Source organism: Bombus huntii, chromosome 2 (genome assembly GCF_024542735.1).
Source record: "Bombus huntii isolate Logan2020A chromosome 2, iyBomHunt1.1, whole genome shotgun sequence".
NCBI lineage: Eukaryota > Metazoa > Arthropoda > Insecta > Hymenoptera > Apidae > Bombus > Bombus huntii.
The window spans coordinates 21,116,860-21,134,186 of record NC_066239.1 but is presented as its reverse complement, the minus strand read 5'-3'; the positions used below and the strand labels follow the sequence as shown (position 1 = coordinate 21,134,186).

The 17,327-nt window shown below is 42.3% G+C and overlaps 1 protein-coding gene across 3 annotated transcripts in view; it reads left to right on the top strand.

Moving 5' to 3' along the window:
- LOC126875155 (zwei Ig domain protein zig-8) overlaps nucleotides 1-17,327 on the top strand; it is a 138,075-nt gene that overhangs the window by 99,307 nt on the left and 21,441 nt on the right. The window contains exon 1 of one of the 3 annotated variants that reach the window (XM_050637884.1): nucleotides 14,024-16,676. The exons of 1 other annotated variant lie outside the window; for it this stretch is intronic. In XM_050637884.1, the coding sequence (XP_050493841.1) occupies nucleotides 16,631-16,676 (46 nt within the window). In that variant the 5' untranslated portion in view covers nucleotides 14,024-16,630. Of the gene's footprint in view, nucleotides 1-14,023; nucleotides 16,677-17,327 lie in introns of those variants that run through there. One more of the 3 variants, XM_050637882.1, reaches the window with a different exon arrangement.

Sequence of the window (17,327 nt, the reverse complement as noted above, 5' to 3'; positions counted from 1 at the left end):
GGTTATCTTTCACAGGCGAAACTTGAAAATTACATTATAAACGTTATCGATGAAAAGTAATCGGAAAAATTCAAAGATCGAAAAGTGGGACATCGTGGGACATTGTAGCGTTCATAAATACTAACATAATTAGAAATATGTACGCAAAATAAAAGATAAGAGGTACATATGTATATCCGTTAGGTTTTTTAAATGTCAATCTTCTCATATATACATATATTTATCGTTACACGATGAACACACGTTCGATAGTATGAAAACGTAGATTCGGCTATCGAATCCATCATCTCAAAATTTCAATCTGTCAACCTTTCAGCCGTCTGCCGTTCGTCAAATTTTTGCCCGTGCTCTGCCGTTTTTGTTTCACTATATTTCCTGTCCAAATGGGCTGCCACCGGTGTTTATCTTTATCTATTTGTTTAACAATCGAAGGGTATACGACAGAAATGAAACACATTCTCTATTCCTATTTTTTCCAACAAGTTAACAGGGAAAATTCGAAAACCACTCGAAACTTCACCAAAACCAGATATTTCCCTTGTTCCTAATTATATACATATAACCGATTAATGCAAACCAATGCTCTTTCGTCAAGAACGTAACCGTACATATGGGGAAATACATCGAACCTATACACATATATATATTTATAAAATGTGCACAATTATCGTGGATATTCCATTTTTTAAATAATTTATTAAGAAGTTTGCGACCGATCGATTTCAATTAAATAAATCGTTTAACGATCATTTTTTCCATCATTTTTTAGCCATCAGATAATCTTCGAAGAAAAATGAATACACGTTCTTGTCTCATCTGGCATCTTCCCTTTTTTCTTACGGCACGATAGGACGAGTATTATTGTTTTGGCATTTTCGTGCCTTCGTCCCACCGTTGCTGATGGACGTACTATTCATTTACATTATTCCCGATCGTAAATCTACTGTTATGTACGAAGTCATTAATTTACGAGAGTGGGTTAATTTTTTCTATCGAAATTCCGGGGTTTGCTATTTTTTTCCCCAATCGATCAAGTCTATGTACGCTACGAGATGTAGAACGAAAGTTGGATTTAAAAATACGTTTCTAAATACGAAGTTTGAAAATCTTATATATTTTATAAATACCCACGGCAATAAGCAAAAGTTACAATAATTACGTTATTCGTAATTAATCATTACTTGGAGGGGCTTTATGAAAGTAAAATAGCCGCGCTGTCGAAGGAATTTTAAATTTTATAACTTTCAAAGAGCTTCCAAGATTTATTAATACAATTATGCCACTCAAGATTTATCAATCCTTCGGAAACTCTTTGTAACTTGGATCGTCCTTTTAAAAATCCCGTCATAGGTCGTCGTGCATCCAGGAATACGCACACAATTGCTTTAATCGATAAAATTAAATACGCGAAAAGATTTTTCATGCCTATCTTATATCAAATATGTGACTAATAACGTAATTATCTTGAACCGGTACGTTTCTAAGTGCGAACAAATACCAAAGTCTTACTTTCCTTGATTTTACGATAATCTTTACGATACGTAGGATCGATAGTTTACGCAGTCTACATTTTGAACTTCCTTGTCTCGGAGAACGCTCAAAAACTCGCTCGTGAAAGATTCATAAATGTTCTTCCGTCTCGCACTGTCTCTCCCCATCCGCCAACCTGGAACGATACATTCTTCGAAAGCCAAAGCAGTAGCCTTCGAAACGATAAATGAAGCGTACGTGGTAACATATTATAAGTCATATGGGAGACGATATTTCTACAAAATCGAGTTTATGGGGCAACTGGTAAGATCGATGAACGTAAAAAGCAAAAGCAAAAGCAAAAACGAATAAAGTACAAAAATGAAAAGGTAAGACATACGTACCGAGGATTTGGCAATTGGCCTGCGTAGAGAGAACAGAGTTATACAGAGTTATAGTATATGGGAAACTCGTCTTTTGTCGATTACGTGAAAAGCTGACACGTTGGTTGCAAAACGTAGGAACCGTTCTAGCGAACGATCATGCTTGGATAACCCTTTTCTCGCAATCGTGTACGATCCTTCGACATTTTGATAATCCTATTTAATGAAACGGTTCCTAAAATTGCTCGGCGTTCCGTTCAGAAAGTACAACGTAATAATTTATAGCAAGCGATTTGCTTCGATTGAAAATGAAAATCTTATCGCTGACTTTTCACAAAATTCTCTTGGAATATTGGATTTTTTCGGAACATAATATCCCGATCGGTCGTTCGCTCCTCTGCGTTTTCAGCTTCGAGTAAGATGAATGGGAAGTCTCCTGGTACCATCTTATTGTTAGAAAAAAGAGCATTATGCCGGTGATTACTTAAGAAAAACATTATCTCGAATGACGCGAAAAGATGCTGAAACCTTGAATACTAATAGCGATCTATATTCCCCTTTCATTTTACTTTCCTCCATCTCATCCGACTCATCTGCGTTTCTCATCTTTGGATAAACGTTTCCTCTTATGAGAAAAATCTGATGTTTCACCGAGATCCTGCAATTTCTTCGTCCGCGCTTTCCCGTTCGCCTAATCGGATAATTCGTGTGTAGAGTAATTGCTTCTATCGGTTAAGGGATCCGAAGGGATTCGTTTTACCAAAACCATTGCACAGTTAACAAAAAAGAATAGAAAATAATATTCTCGACAGGCTACGGCTTTTATTTTACATTTTGGGTTACGCATAAATTGGAAAGCCACTTTTTTCCCTGGCCTTATCAAAAACCCTTAAAGCACACGCATGCTCGAAAACATACAGAGCTCGAAATGTCATTAAAATTCAACCGGAGATAGAAAGAGCGTTCTATTATGTACGTATGTACCTCGTTGATTTACAGGAAAACAAATATTTCAAATAAAAATTGTATTTCGCGCAGCAGCTCGGTACAATTGAAAAATATTCGTACAAAAGGTAAAAAGTCTATATACAGTTGAGAAAAAATCTTAAACATAAAACATTTTGGAGAAAATAAGATTGTAAAAAAAGATAGCATAGATAACTTTCTATTCGTCCTCTTTTAACAAACCGTTCAAACGAACACGTACATATAAAACAAACGAATGCAATTTGGGATTTAGTTACATACATTGCCGTCGTTGCGTTAATGCTCGCGCTGGAAATGTGCACAAAAAAGTTTTTTTTTTACGAACAAACGAACGCTAAAAAACATTCGTTGATTTTCAAACGTTTGTTCAGTTCTACGTCAAACTATTTTGACGAACAAGTTGATTTCACTGAATGAATTTTTATCAGATATTATGGATACATAGGTCGACAACGGGTTAACAAAGTATGGTTGCGACGGTTAAAAAAATGCTATGAAATTAACTTGCAATTTACGGCTACGTCTCTCTTGTCGCTGTAATCGGTTATTTGACAAGCGTGTTTAATTATTCCGTGGAAATACGGTTGCCACAAAGCGACGATTTCTTAGTACAAATTAGACGAGTCACTGCTTCGCTTGGAACCACTATCAACCGTACTATATCGATCGTCGATATCGATTTTCCATTTGGTTACGTATCAAAGGTTTTTGCACAAACCGAGCGTCGCAAACGTAAAATGAACGGAAAGAAAAGTCCTCTGTTTGCAGTTAATTAAACGCTCGAGCTTCCCAAAAATGAGAAACCCGAAGGGTCCGACCGTGACAACGAAACGCGAGAAATCCCGAGGGCGATAAAGCAACGAATGCGACGAGAAATTTCGGGAGACGCGACGTGACACGCATAAAGTGTGGGCGAACGGTTTAGACTTTAGACCGGTGACGGGACAACGGTGTTGACGACTCGACGATGGCGCGGCATTCTCTCGTACGGCCCGTTGTATGTATTTATTTGGAGGGAACGCAGCGAAGCAGCCAGCTAAATTACAAAGTCAACGGGCCACAAGCGAAAATCCGTAGCCCGTGGTCGTAGGTAGCCCATGGAAGATGGTTTTTCCCTCTTTTTTCGGGCCAGTTCACATTCACCGGAATAGCAGCGGCTAGGCGACTACCGAAAGCACATCGAGCAGCCACTGCGTGCTGACGTGGTTGCAAATAAAACCTACCTGTCCACGTACGTAAATACATTGGACCGTAATAGCACCTCTTATCGCGGTTTTACCGCTCTTTCCGACGGCCACCGAGATTTCCCTGTAAAAATAAAATTACGGGGAAACTGTAAAATCGACCGCAGCCGAGCTTTCGCTGGTCGAACGTATCTCTGACACTTTATTAACGTCGCTATCTTGAGAAAATGCCTTTAATTTATGCTTTACGAACCACGCTCGTATATTCAACGAGCAATCAAACATCCGACTCGAGTATCTGCGCAACTGGATATTGTTTTTACTTTTGCCCACTCTGACGATAGTTTGACGAACAGAACGTTTAAATTGAAATATATGTTTAGTTGTTAGCGCGCTTCCATAATGCAAAGTGCAAGCCGTAAGCGAATTTGTCGTACAGTTCGGAGGCCTGACGCGACGCACCTAAACGTGTATGTATATCTACTTTGTTTTTGCCTCGACTCGTCAAAGCTGTTTGACGATGGACGTCGCACCACGATGTAAATTTTCATCGGAACACGCGCGTGTGTACCGATGGAAGATAGCGGAGCAATAATTGCTTTTTTTGACACGATTCGATGTTAAATCGAAATTCAGCGTGTAGTGGTGCTCGCGTGAGTCGACGAGTCGGGTTGAAAGGACTACACTTTTTGATTTTACATAGCCTCTCGCAATTACTGATGAGTTGGCGGGAATCCAGTTGGTCGAATGCTTTCTAGAACATCTTCTGTCTATTGTGCGAACCTGGAAGTCATCTCAACAGTTTTAAATCATTTCTTACGCGATCTCGGGGTTCGCTAGTCTTTGATCCTTCTCCTCGGAAAATTTTCAAGACCCGTTTAAACCACGCTTTCGCGATACTCGCGATTAAAAAAGGATGGACGCCATAGGCGAAATATAGTCTAATTTCGTTTATAAAGTAAAAGCAGAACGATATATCGATAATTAGAAAATAGATTCGGAGCAAATGTTTAATTTGCTTTGTCTCGTCCGTTCGTCGATGCCAAGTTACGTGTTTTTATGTTTAAAACTCTAATCATAACTCGTATGGTAAAACTCTGTTCGATATGTCGCTTTGGCGCATTGTTTTAATTCCTCAAACTGTCGTCCGTGTAATTAAAAAAGGTTCCCAAGTGACACCCTCGTTGCAGCGTGAAAAGGTTTTAAAGGAACGAACACGATTTACTTTTCATTCGATGTTTTAACTCTCATTCGATGAAAATTCGGTGCGAGTTTAGCGTGTGTGCAACATGATCGGTTTTAAAAATCTTTGAACATGTATATAAAAACAAATAGCTACATATAACCGCGATGAATTCGATCGATCTACGTAGTAATATCTTTTCCGTGCAGTTTGTAATTTCGACTGCGCAAACAATTTTTATACGAACCGTGATGATTTAACCGTTGTACAACTTTGATCGAATTAGAAGTTTACAGATACGGTTTCTTCGAGAAGCAAAATTAAAAATCGAGGCACCGAACAAAGGACAAAATTTCCTATTTGTAATCAAGTTATAACTTGCGAACGATCGTAAAAACTCTTCAAACTCGAGATTGTACGTATTATTTGGTATAAAATAATTATTTGCTGGGATTCGATTTAACGGAACGTGTCAGCACGATTAATGTCTGTCACCGATTTATTAATGCGACGAGGAACGCTTGACGGTATACAACCACACATGTAGATCATCCTAAACATCGAAATTAAGCTAGTCTCAACCACTTGCCTTATTCGGTCGTATTGAAAATGGAATTTCAAAGATTGGAATTCCTGGCCCAGTTTCAACGCGATTCTCGCTGTGCCTTGCGTCCTTCATCACGCTTGCATTATACAAACATCGTCAATGCGGTAGCAATTGGAACAAAGCGCGAGTATAGACAAATACGAATAGACAGAAACCAAGAAGCTTCCTATACTTTTAGAACCGAGACGAACCGAATCGAATGTGAATAATGTTTTGCCTACTTTATAGAAACACATTAGGGTAGAAAGCATTTTTCACGTTGCTTCCGTTGCTTCCAGCGATTATTTATACGACACGGGCGCACGTAAAAGACTGCAACTTTGACCTCAAAGAATGTATTTGATCGCATAAATGCGTACAGGAATAGTTTTCGTTTTCAGAAACTATCTTGGGGAGGGAGAGGGCTGACGATGATAAACGACGTCCTAATGTTCCACACATGCCACTTAGCATATCTTTCAGACAACTCTGCCGGCTCATCTAATTCACTTTAACGTCGCCTCGATCTTTAAATTCTTTTTTGATCTATACCTTTCGCGAAAATTAGCTGTTCACGCTTGCGTAATGTTTAATTCGGCGTGAGGTAGAGGGGAAGAGAAAAGAAAACGCGAACATATTGCCAAGTTTTCGACAATGATCTTTCATAGGAAAGTTATTCTGAGCGAATTCTGTCTTTGCGATAGTATCATCGAAAACTCCATGGATGCAAGAAACCTTCTATCCGATATAATAAACACACGCAAGCTATATTCGTGTAATCAACGATACAATCCCAGTTCTAAGGTCTATTATAGCCAGGTTATTACGGAACGATAGCGTTCGCAGTGGAATTCAATTTTAGCCAGTAGTATAATAGATGGATAGTGATCTAGTACGGACTGCAATTTATAGACAAGATTTCGAGCTGTAATTAAAACTGTACTGTTTCGCGGCGATCTCCGTTTCGAATCACGTACGTCGTAGGAATTTGGGAATTCGTCTGTTTTAAACTCCGAGGAAATCAAAAGCAAACGAATGTCTCACGAGACACGACAAATTTTCACGAAGACTATAGGCGTTGTGCCCGTTCAGTATCGTGTCGCAAATTTAAGAATAACCAACACCACCGAATGAAAAATTCGTTATACGATAAAGGCATAACGTCTATTTTCGAATTGAAGGTAAAACGAGATGCAAATGTAGCGAGTTGCATTAATTCCAAAATATTACCGGCAAATGGACGAGCTATGCTTTACCACGTGCCACAGACGATCGGCAATCGTATAAAATGTTGTCAAAATTGGGAATCTCGAGATTAGATCTATCGGTAACTTATTTGTATTGGCGCTCGATCGAATACCGAATGTTGAGGGAATTCGATGCGAAAAGTAAAATTACGAAGGGAAACTGAGAAGAACTGGCGAGAAGTAACACACTGGCCCGACTAGAACGTAACGAGCATGAATATTCGCGATTATTCTGTAAATCGGAATTGGACAATTTGTAAATTGTAATTCGAAAGGAAGAAAGGCGCCGCCGCGATTCGAGAGGTCATTCGGATAGCGATGTCTCTCGTTAACGTCGCATCGATATCTCTCACAGGGTCCTTATCCGATCCCGACGTCGAAATCCGATAACAAAGGACAAGTCAATTCGTGGAGCATCGTCGCTTATAATACGTTCCTCGCGCCATTGTCTCGATGAAATAAAGAGCGGAGGAGACTTTTTCTATCAGGCCAGCGACAAACGTATCTCAGCAGCGTCTCATCAACGAGCATGCTCGGTCTCTCTCTCGTTGCTTCTCCGTTGGTCAGTCGATTTCTCTTCGTCTCGATGGAATGTTTGCAGAAGCCTGTGGGCTTGTGCTGGTCCCGCCCGCGCCACGGCGTGCGACATACCACGGAGACGAGACGAGTCGAGCCGGGCCGAGAGTCCTCGTCTAGCGGAGTCGCCTTCTCCACTCCTGGCGTAGTCTACCTCTCTCTATTTCACGGCTACCTTGGAGATAAGAGCGCCACGGAATAACGGCTCTTTATTATATACGGTAATAGGCGAACTTCAAGCCTGGAACTTAACCGTGCCGCCCATTTTCCGCTGGATAAGATGCTTCCTTTTCCTCGACGTTGCGAGCTTCATACTGTCTCCTCCTGTATACCGACTTTCGGCCCCTCTATACTTTGCTTTCAGACGGTCTCCTCCTCGCCATCGTACCAGCTATGTAAGCACCTATGTACATACATACTTTGAAAATTCAAACCGCATCACCGTTATTTATTATACGCGTCGCGTGTGTTAACACGTACGTCCGATGGAAATTTTTTCTAATTTCCAACGGATATTTCCGATATTCCAGAAGCCGTCTCGTAATTAGCGTTCATTCGTAAAACGTTCAGAGGGGAGCGACGTCCGAACATTTGTCTAATATGATTCCGTGTATGATTTTTACAACACCATATACATAACAGAGTAACGGAAATGAATAAAATATGTAGATACTTCATGTATATACATAAGCGTGTACGAAAGATAACGTATTCGAAGGATCTACGGCTTTCGTACTAGCCAAGCATCGACTCGGCCCGAAGTCGGTTTTCATGTAGATTGGAATCGCCTGACCCTTACGATACCTTGGCGTAAAATGGTCCGCTCGAATCGAACCGCAGGAAATAAATAATAATTCGCTCGTTCTTTTCTGCTATCTTCACGCCGCGCCGTTAAAATACGCAACGAGCAATTAAGATTGCACGCTTTTCTATTATTCTACGTAACTTTTCTAATCCATTTTTCTGTGAGTTACCATCGTTTACCTGATATCTCTGTTTGCTGGAGAAAGAAACGTACATCCGCGTATCGAGCTTATTAAAATACATAGCAAAGTGAAATCGCTTTTCCGAAATTGATGCAACGAGGAGCATATTCCGTGTAAATGCTACTTTGATGGCGACTAGGCTGCTACGTGCGTATGCTCCTGTGTGATTACGTTTGTTTCTGCATACAGTTCTGCGTTTCAGTGGCAAGACAAAGGTAAGACCGAGTCGTCTGTCGTGACTCGTGCTAGCAAAGCAAATTGAAGCGTAAAATCGGTAGATGCACTGAATCAAACTGCTTTAGGAAACTATTGCCAAAATGCAATCACGGATGACCAAACCCGTGCGTTATCGTATACGAAATCGAAGCTGCGCGTATACCGGTAGATTAGATTTCCATTTGAAAATCGATCTCTTCATTCGCTGTCTCATCGATAGTTATCTTTCCATGAAATGATAGCGAGAAAATTTTTAACTTAGTAGTCTGCGTTTTACTTTCTTTATCAACTTTTGTCGAATCGTTGTCTTTTTCCGAAATTTTATCTCGAACGAGATACGATCAAATTGTTTCATCGCGAATGTTTTCTTTCTTGAATTACGCCTGCAACTAAACTTTTCTATCTAAACAATCGTATCGTTTGTCGCTTATTCGTAAAAAAATATCTGCCAACGAAATATACGACAAAGTTTTAATCGCTTGAACTATAAGTTTGCCAACTTTAATGTGATTATCGGTAAGTACAATACGACATACAGTCCGACTTCGCTATAGTTTTACATAGTACTTCTTGCTTCTTTATCCTCGCACTACTCTCAACCACGTATTCTCCGAATACATATGTCGATATGAAAAGAATTATTTGCACGAAGATAACGTTATTATACGGTGAGCCGTATGTAGCACGCTTCCCTACAAAACGAACGAAAAGAAACGAATTTTCTCTTTATTTGCGTATTCTCACATTTCATTCGATCGCTATGAAAGTAGAGGAAAGAAAGAGAGAAAGAAAGAACTGAAAAATCTTTGCACTTTGACTAAAAGTGATATTACTACGATACCGTACCGTTCGAACGGAGCAGCTGATTTTTCAAACTGATATTCCGATCGTATCGTACGATGTCAATCACGAACCTCGGATCGACCATTAGGTCAAACGCAGTTACAATTAAATACGACGCGATGTTGGCGATCCTAAAATCACTCCGCACGCATTTCGAAACACGTACCACTCTGCTGTCGTAACGAAAATGCGCGAAGCAGATAATTCCTTCTTTGAAAACATTGCACAGAGATCGAAAACGAAAACAAGGGCAACAGACAGAGGCGGAAGCGTTTGGTGACACGCATGCTGAACCCCCGGAGAGACTCCTTCAACTTCTCTTTCGTCAGGTAAATTAGGCTTACTGTCTAGAATGGGACAAGACTCGTGCAATGAATTAATTAACTGATACGAACTTAAGCACACCCGCGAGCTATACAGACAGATATTGTTAACCGACCGGAGAGTGCGAGGAGAAGGATAAGATTAGATGGGGAAGATTAAAACGGGAGGTACACCAATTTCGTCCTGCGCGCTACGACCCTCGTAATTAAAGCGTAGAAAATCCCGTGCATGTTATCGTTAATAATTCAATTTGTTAATATCTCGAGTGTCGCATACGTCCGTGATAACTCGAGGAATTTTAAAATATATCGTTTGACTATAGCGGAGCGTGGAACTGTACAGATTCGACTCTACGTTTTACGATGTTCGTTACAAGTAACGTAAGTTATCTTTTGCGAAAACTTCGAAGCGAAGCTGAAAATAAGAAAGATTCTTCCGCTCGACGTTAATGGATGCCGTTCTGACGGACATTCGAGCAATCCATCTTTAAGTAAGAATAAGGAACCGGCTACTTTAGCAGACGGAACGAATGAATTCAATTAACTTTGAGAAAAGCCGGAAGAAAATAACGACGTCCGTCGTATGACCGTGGAAGAGTAACGCAACGACGAGAAATGAAAATTTTCCAAATGGAAGAGAAAACGTAAGGCCGGACGAAGATAAAACGAAGAAAGGAAGGGAAAAGGATTTTTACACGTTTAGGGGAAAAAATCCATCGCGTGTACAATTGTTTTTAAAGCGCGGAGGAAATCTGGCCCATATTTCCTTCCTAAAGCGGTTCAGTGTGCCAGCTTGGCATAACCCCTGCCCGATATCGAAAATATCGGGTCGATCCTAACCTCGATGCGTATATACATCGCATACATACTTCGCGCAACGTTCTCGCTGCTTCGATGCTACTTGGAACGCGTTACAAGTTTCTCCTTTAGGAATTAACGTTCAACCATCCCGAGATTGTTCTCGCTTTCATCTCTCCGGATTTATTTTAGTTAAAACATAGCCTGTCGTCGAAACACTGGCACTTGTGGTATCGCTTAGCTGAAAAACTGTAGATTTATTTTCGTTGGTTGATTATCCGATTATTCTAACAGCGGACACGCGTCTTGCTTTCACGAAAACCATCGGATGACATTACGTAACGAATGAACGTTATATAGCTGCTGGAAATTAGATCGAATTAATTTGAATTTCATTCGGCCAAAGTGATTTATCAGAGGTTATTTAGCGTCGCACCGTTGCGTATCAGAATTTCGTACGAAGGGACCGACGGAGATAAAACAAAGCATCGGCCGCGAGTGAATGCGCCGTTTGTCAGGTCTATACGAGACTGAAACATTGGTGCAAGTAAAATAACTTCTTCGACTCGTTCTGGACTCGAATTTTGACGATTTCTGACGAAGCAGCACTCTCGATCTGTTAAACTTTCCCACCATTCTCTCTTGTGTAATTCGGCGAACGCTGCAAATACTTGGTCGGAATCTAGAACGCGAGAATTGTATCTATTGATCTCTTTCTTTCCCTCTTTAGGTCTCTCCGCTCTTCTTTCCTCGCTTTCCTCTCTTTTTTTTTTTTTTTTTATTCATTCTCCCACGATGCGACGACAAATTATAAAATAGCAAAGTTCCTCGTCATCGCTATATCCTATTATCATCGAAGTCTTTTCAATTTCAGAATTAACGATTCGTTTGCGAATTCGCGGGCTTCCCAAGAGGGTATATAATAGAAGAGCGTGCAAACGTAGGTGTGCAGCGCAAAATACGAGTCTCGGATGGTTCTATCTTTCGGCGAGCACGTTTTTCGTGGACTCGACGTTCTACGAGTAACGCGCGAAGTTCTCGAGACTGTTCTCGTAACTTGACGCAAACTCGACGAAAGTGTATCTTTTTTCAATAAGGAATCGCCGATCGTTACACGAAGTAGTAGTTACGTATGTCGAGAAAATTGGATTCGCAAGCGACGTGTAAATGTTTTCTTTTACAAATGGACCGCGCTGTACCGGGCGAAGCTGACAAGCACCGATAGTCCTCTTAAATCTAGTCGAACGTACAGATTTCATGAAAATCGATGCGTTTGTTCGTACAATTGCATAGAATTGTAAATGCGCGATGAAAACACGATCTTATTTTAAGTTGCACGAGCGACATCGTCACGTAAATTAAGGCCAGTTTCACACGGAGATATTCGTATCGCGATACACGTATCGCAAGCCGCGTACCGTGTGAATATCGCCATTTGTTTTAATGTTTCGTCTGTCGTCTTTATACGAAAAATATCGCGATGCTGCGTCTTGCGAGGATCATCGTGTGAACACTTCCATTCACATGTACATGTACGTTTTATACATATTTCAGATCTTTCGTTGTTTATTTTCAAATTTATTTGGGCAACCGTTAAATTTAATCCTCGCGTTATACTTATAATAACAGATGCTACTATCGTCGATAGTGGTTTTCGGTAAGATAGGTCAGTTAGATATCACGCGATAAATTCGACTGGCATAAAGGCCAACGAGAAAATGCTCGCCAGTCGGCTTCCTCCGTGCTGGCACACAGCCGTGAGTGAAATTCACGAGCGTATCGACTATTCGTCGATGTTTTGTTCTAGCATGAACAAACGTAAAAATTGCGTAGAAACTCGGAGCAACGGTTTTACATCGAATGGAAAATTATGCTGGTCGGTTCCTAGACTCTAGACGAACCGTACTAGACCAAACTCGCCACTGTTGCGGCGAATGCATGTTTTACATGTTTCCATGTAAGTATGTGCCTACAACACGAACAAATACACGTTTCTATATAGTTCCGTAACAGTTGTCACGCGTTTTGATCCATCGACTACCACGTAGCACAAGCGCAAGTAATACCGTATGCCACGTACGAAACACGCTTTCAAGTACGAGCAGTTCACCGCACGAATTTTCCGTTCGACGTAAAAAGCTATTTTTTGAAGTTTCTAAACGCGTACAAGACGTTACCACTTTCTGCCGCGAAGAAACGATTCGTTGGAGAAAATGAAAAGTTGTGGCGTTTGTCGATAGTACGAGTTAGAAGTCGAAGGAAGTTGGTCGAATTAACAGCCAATGTTTGATAAACGATGAATTTCTTTTGGGGAAGAAACGCGCAGACTATTCGGCACTTTTGAAATATACAGGTGGATCTGGCATAGACGGATCCGCACATTCGCATTTTCTGTCCGGTGAAACTCTGGTGGAACGGCAGTCGCTGAACGAACATGTAAATAAAAGCGATCTTGCGGTAGTTAACTTTGTTAACTTGGTAGTTAACTTGGAGAATATTTGTGAAATTTTTAGAACACGCCCGAAAATTCTTTGAAAACTGTCCTCGATACTTTTCATATTTTAATCGAATTGAATTGAAATCGGATAATAATCGTAGCGAAAATGCACGCGACGACAAATTTTCTGTTATCGCTTATAAATTGCAGATTATCTGGAAACGAAAATCAAGAACTCGTGGTAAAGTTTGCTCGAGCGAGATTTTTCTAGCGGCAGCTCAGGGCTTCGCGTTCTCGCGATTTCGTTGAACTATATTCCTTCTAATTTATAAGCGGTTTCATACTTTTTTACACGTCCATCGAGCCATACCATTATACTCTTCCCTACAACTGTTGTCGCCATTACAATTGCGAGCTGAGGAACCTAAGTTCGCGAGAAACAGGGCCGAAAGCGTTCCTTAACTGCTGCGAAAGGACGAAGAAGAAAAAGCGGAAGAAGGATAACCGGACGTCGCAGAAACGAGAGAAACGGAGAAAAGGGGAAAAAAAGAAAGGAAAGCAGAGAAAAGAAGAAAAAAGGAGAAAGAAAAAGAGAAAAAGAAAAAAGAGAAGAAGAAAAAGGAAAAGAAGAAGAAGAAGAAGAAGAAGAAGAAGAAGAAGAGGAAGAAGAGGCGGAGTAGGAGGAAGAAGCAAGGTTGAATGCACAATACCGGAGGAAAAGTAAGAGAGATGGCGAGAAAGAGAAGAAGCATGGAGGAAGAAGAGAAAGAAAGGAGCGAAGGAGGAAAAAGGGTGGTGGCTGGGTGGGCAAACGGGGTGATATATAAGCAAGCTATAGACACGCGACACAGGTAAGCGCGCACGCGCGCTCACGCATACTTGGCCAGGAAGGAAACACGTACAGGTATCGTGTAACGGTGTTGGCGGTGGCATAGAGGAGTTCGGTGAGGCTGCACGGGGCGGCTGCGTGCTTGAAGCTCAAGCGGCGCTCGCGCAATGTAGTCCCTCGGCTATCCTTGACGCGGGAGCATCGTCGTTTCGAAACAACCGCGACCTTCTGCCGTCGCGCGCGTTCCGTGAAAACGTCAAACATCCGACACGCTGTTCGTCGCAAGATCTTATCCGAAACGTCGAAATTCCGATAGACAGACGCGCAGAATCGGTGGTTTCCGTCGCACCGCTGTGATCGCGATCGCGTCGTTCTTGCTCGTCCGTTACTCGTATCGCAGGACTTTTAACGCGTACCGCATCGCTCGACAGGGATACATCCGCGCGATTCCGGAATACGTTTGCGAACCGCCGATACAAATCGATCCACGAGATGTGTTGTGGTGACGTAACCGGTGACTTGTGATCCCCCTTCTTCGGTGTGGCCAGTCAATGGGACATGGATGCAGTCCTGACGAGGACACAGTGGTTTATGCGACGCGCGTTTAGCCTTGGATGCATTGCGTTCGAAACGCTCGTCTCTACCGTTTCCATACGCGCCCAATTTTTGAACGAACAAACGTCACTCGGACTGTGACTCTCAAGGATGGAACATCGTCGAACCGCTTCGAGCAACACGAGTTGAAATAAAAATATTCGACTCGTTACAGAGTTTAGAGTTTAGAACGTCACAGGAAACCGGATTAAGGCATTTACCGTTAGATACTTGTAAACCGGTAGAAGATTTCGATACTTTGAACGTCGAAGATGTTCGAAACGCGCTGAAAATCTATCGTGGCTTGCCGTGGCATACTGCAAGTCGGTCACGAATTTCTGGCTCGGAGGTCGAGACCGAACTTCTGGCGAACAATCGGCTGGTCTGCATAAAAGACTCGTAACACTGCCGGAGCTTCGTGAACGAAACTGGGTGACGTACGGTTATCGTTGGTGGGCCGATCGAACTTGGCACGAACGTCGTTCCGTCACGTTTCACGCTGAATGGAGCGACCAGGATCTCGACGTGCAGCACGTACGTCTCGTCACGACTAAATTTTCTCTGCCCCCGCGGTAGAAAAATTCCTTGGATCTTCGAATCGAAGCTGCGACGGTACTTCCGACCAAGCATCTAGCAAGAGCGAACATTGCCGATCTATTATGAAAGCGATAAATCTTGAGAAGGCTCGACAGCTGTTCCAGCTGAACTTATCGCCCCAGAGATTCTTCGATTTTTAATCGTTGAAAATCCGTCGCGTCGAAGCGAAGCGAAACGGAGCGAAGCGGTAATTCACGCGCGTACTCCACACAACGAAACGTTCGAGTGATTTTTACGCGTAGTCGATTAAAAAGGGTGTCGTTTCGCCTATCGCGCGAAACCATTTTTTTTTCTTCTTGCAATCTCATAGCACGGCATCGAAGTTGCAAAGGTGTTGGTGAATCGGAAACAGTCTTCGCCGCTTGTTTATCCGAGCGTTTCTGTGACACAGTTTCTCGTTCGGTATCTGTTCGCTCGCGCTATGTGACGGCGTGAGAAATCTGTGGTCAGATTTTTCTCCTTCGCGCGTTTCGTGTCTCTGGAAAATGTTCGCGTCGAACAAACAGGATAATTAAATTTCGATTAAGAGGCGAACAAATTGACGGAAAAGAAACGATAGGCGATTTGGGAGAATGCAGCGGTACGGCGGTGCACTGGGTGAAATCGCGAGAAAGAATGATCGATGGAATGTCTAACGCGTCAGGGAAATTACTTTAACGAGTGCCGCCTAATGCATCGCGAACGACTTTGCGGTGGTGAATGCGGTGAGAGGCATAAAGGCGTCCGATCTGAGACGAGTACAAACTAATGCTACACCAGCCTCGAACGAGACGAAATACTCCAGCCGTTAATTACATTCATTAGCGGTTCGCGCGCTATAACGCTGTAACGTTCGCGTAGCGTTACATTTTCTGCCGCAGCTCTGCCGCGGAGAATAACTTGCTCGTGAATTCCTACGTATCCGAAGCAGCACCGTGGTGCGGAGCTTTTTGTTCTCCAAAAGGGGAGGAGAGAAACACCGAACCAACGAGCCAAGAAAAAAACGAGTAAATTCGGTCAAGTTGCAGCAGCACCGAAAACATACAGTTGCAGCACTGCAGAAAGCGACTGTGTGATTTCGTCGAGCCGTGTTCGGCATTGTTCGTAACGAAAAGATAAATCGAACGCGTCAGTGACGTTTGAAAGATCGTAGGGGTCATCGACGTTATCGAAGATCATGCCACTGTAGAAGAATAACGCGTGGCGGGAGAAAAAAAGGATCTTGAGAAGCGATCGTGCACGGACAACGATTGATCGGTCCTCGAGGAAAGGCCGCGTAAAATGTCACCGCGATCGAAAAACTATCAGTGCTAGCAAACTATCGTCGGTAAGGATGCGCTATTCGGTGAAACGATTGAAATGCGTGTGAGATAGTATATCAATATGTGAAAGAACCTCGTCGAGGAAAAGCAATGTCTACTTCTCTTCCCATACTCATCTGTTTTATCATTTCTTTTGGTAAGTAGAAACTCGAACGACCCTGTCGTCGCGCGATTCTTTCGTAACGCGGTTCTCTCGTAACACAGTTTCGGAACAGTCGCGAAAGACGGGCAACTTCGCGATCGAGCACGCGGCATAATTGGCGAAATTTATTATTGTACGAATCGACGTCCCCGGTAATCAAGATTTTAATAACGTCGCGAGAGCGTTCGTCGCGTAACGAAGTTCTGCTTGTTGGCCGGTATCTTGCTGGGAATATTTGCATTTCAAATTTCGGCCGAATCGAGCGATTTAAAATTGATACGAAACCAGAGAAACGGCTTCCTTCCATCCCGCATATCCGTTCCTTCCATTCTTCTTACCAAGTGCTAATAATTTGAACGCGTTAGAACGAATAAGCAATTCTTTCCATTTAATGTAAGACGAACGCTTGCCGTTTGAATTGCAAATCGATCGTTTTTCTACCGACTGACCCAGTATCTTGTATTATTCATGATATTCCTTTCCATCCCTGCCACACTTTGACACAACGTTTCAGGCCGCGCGAGCTCGCGCGCGTCAGGGTGGAGCTCTCCTATATCTTTCGGTTCGATTGGATTTGATGAACTCCAGCCTGACTGATAGGGAGATGAGATTGTACTTCCGTACCAGAGCCACAGCTACACCTAA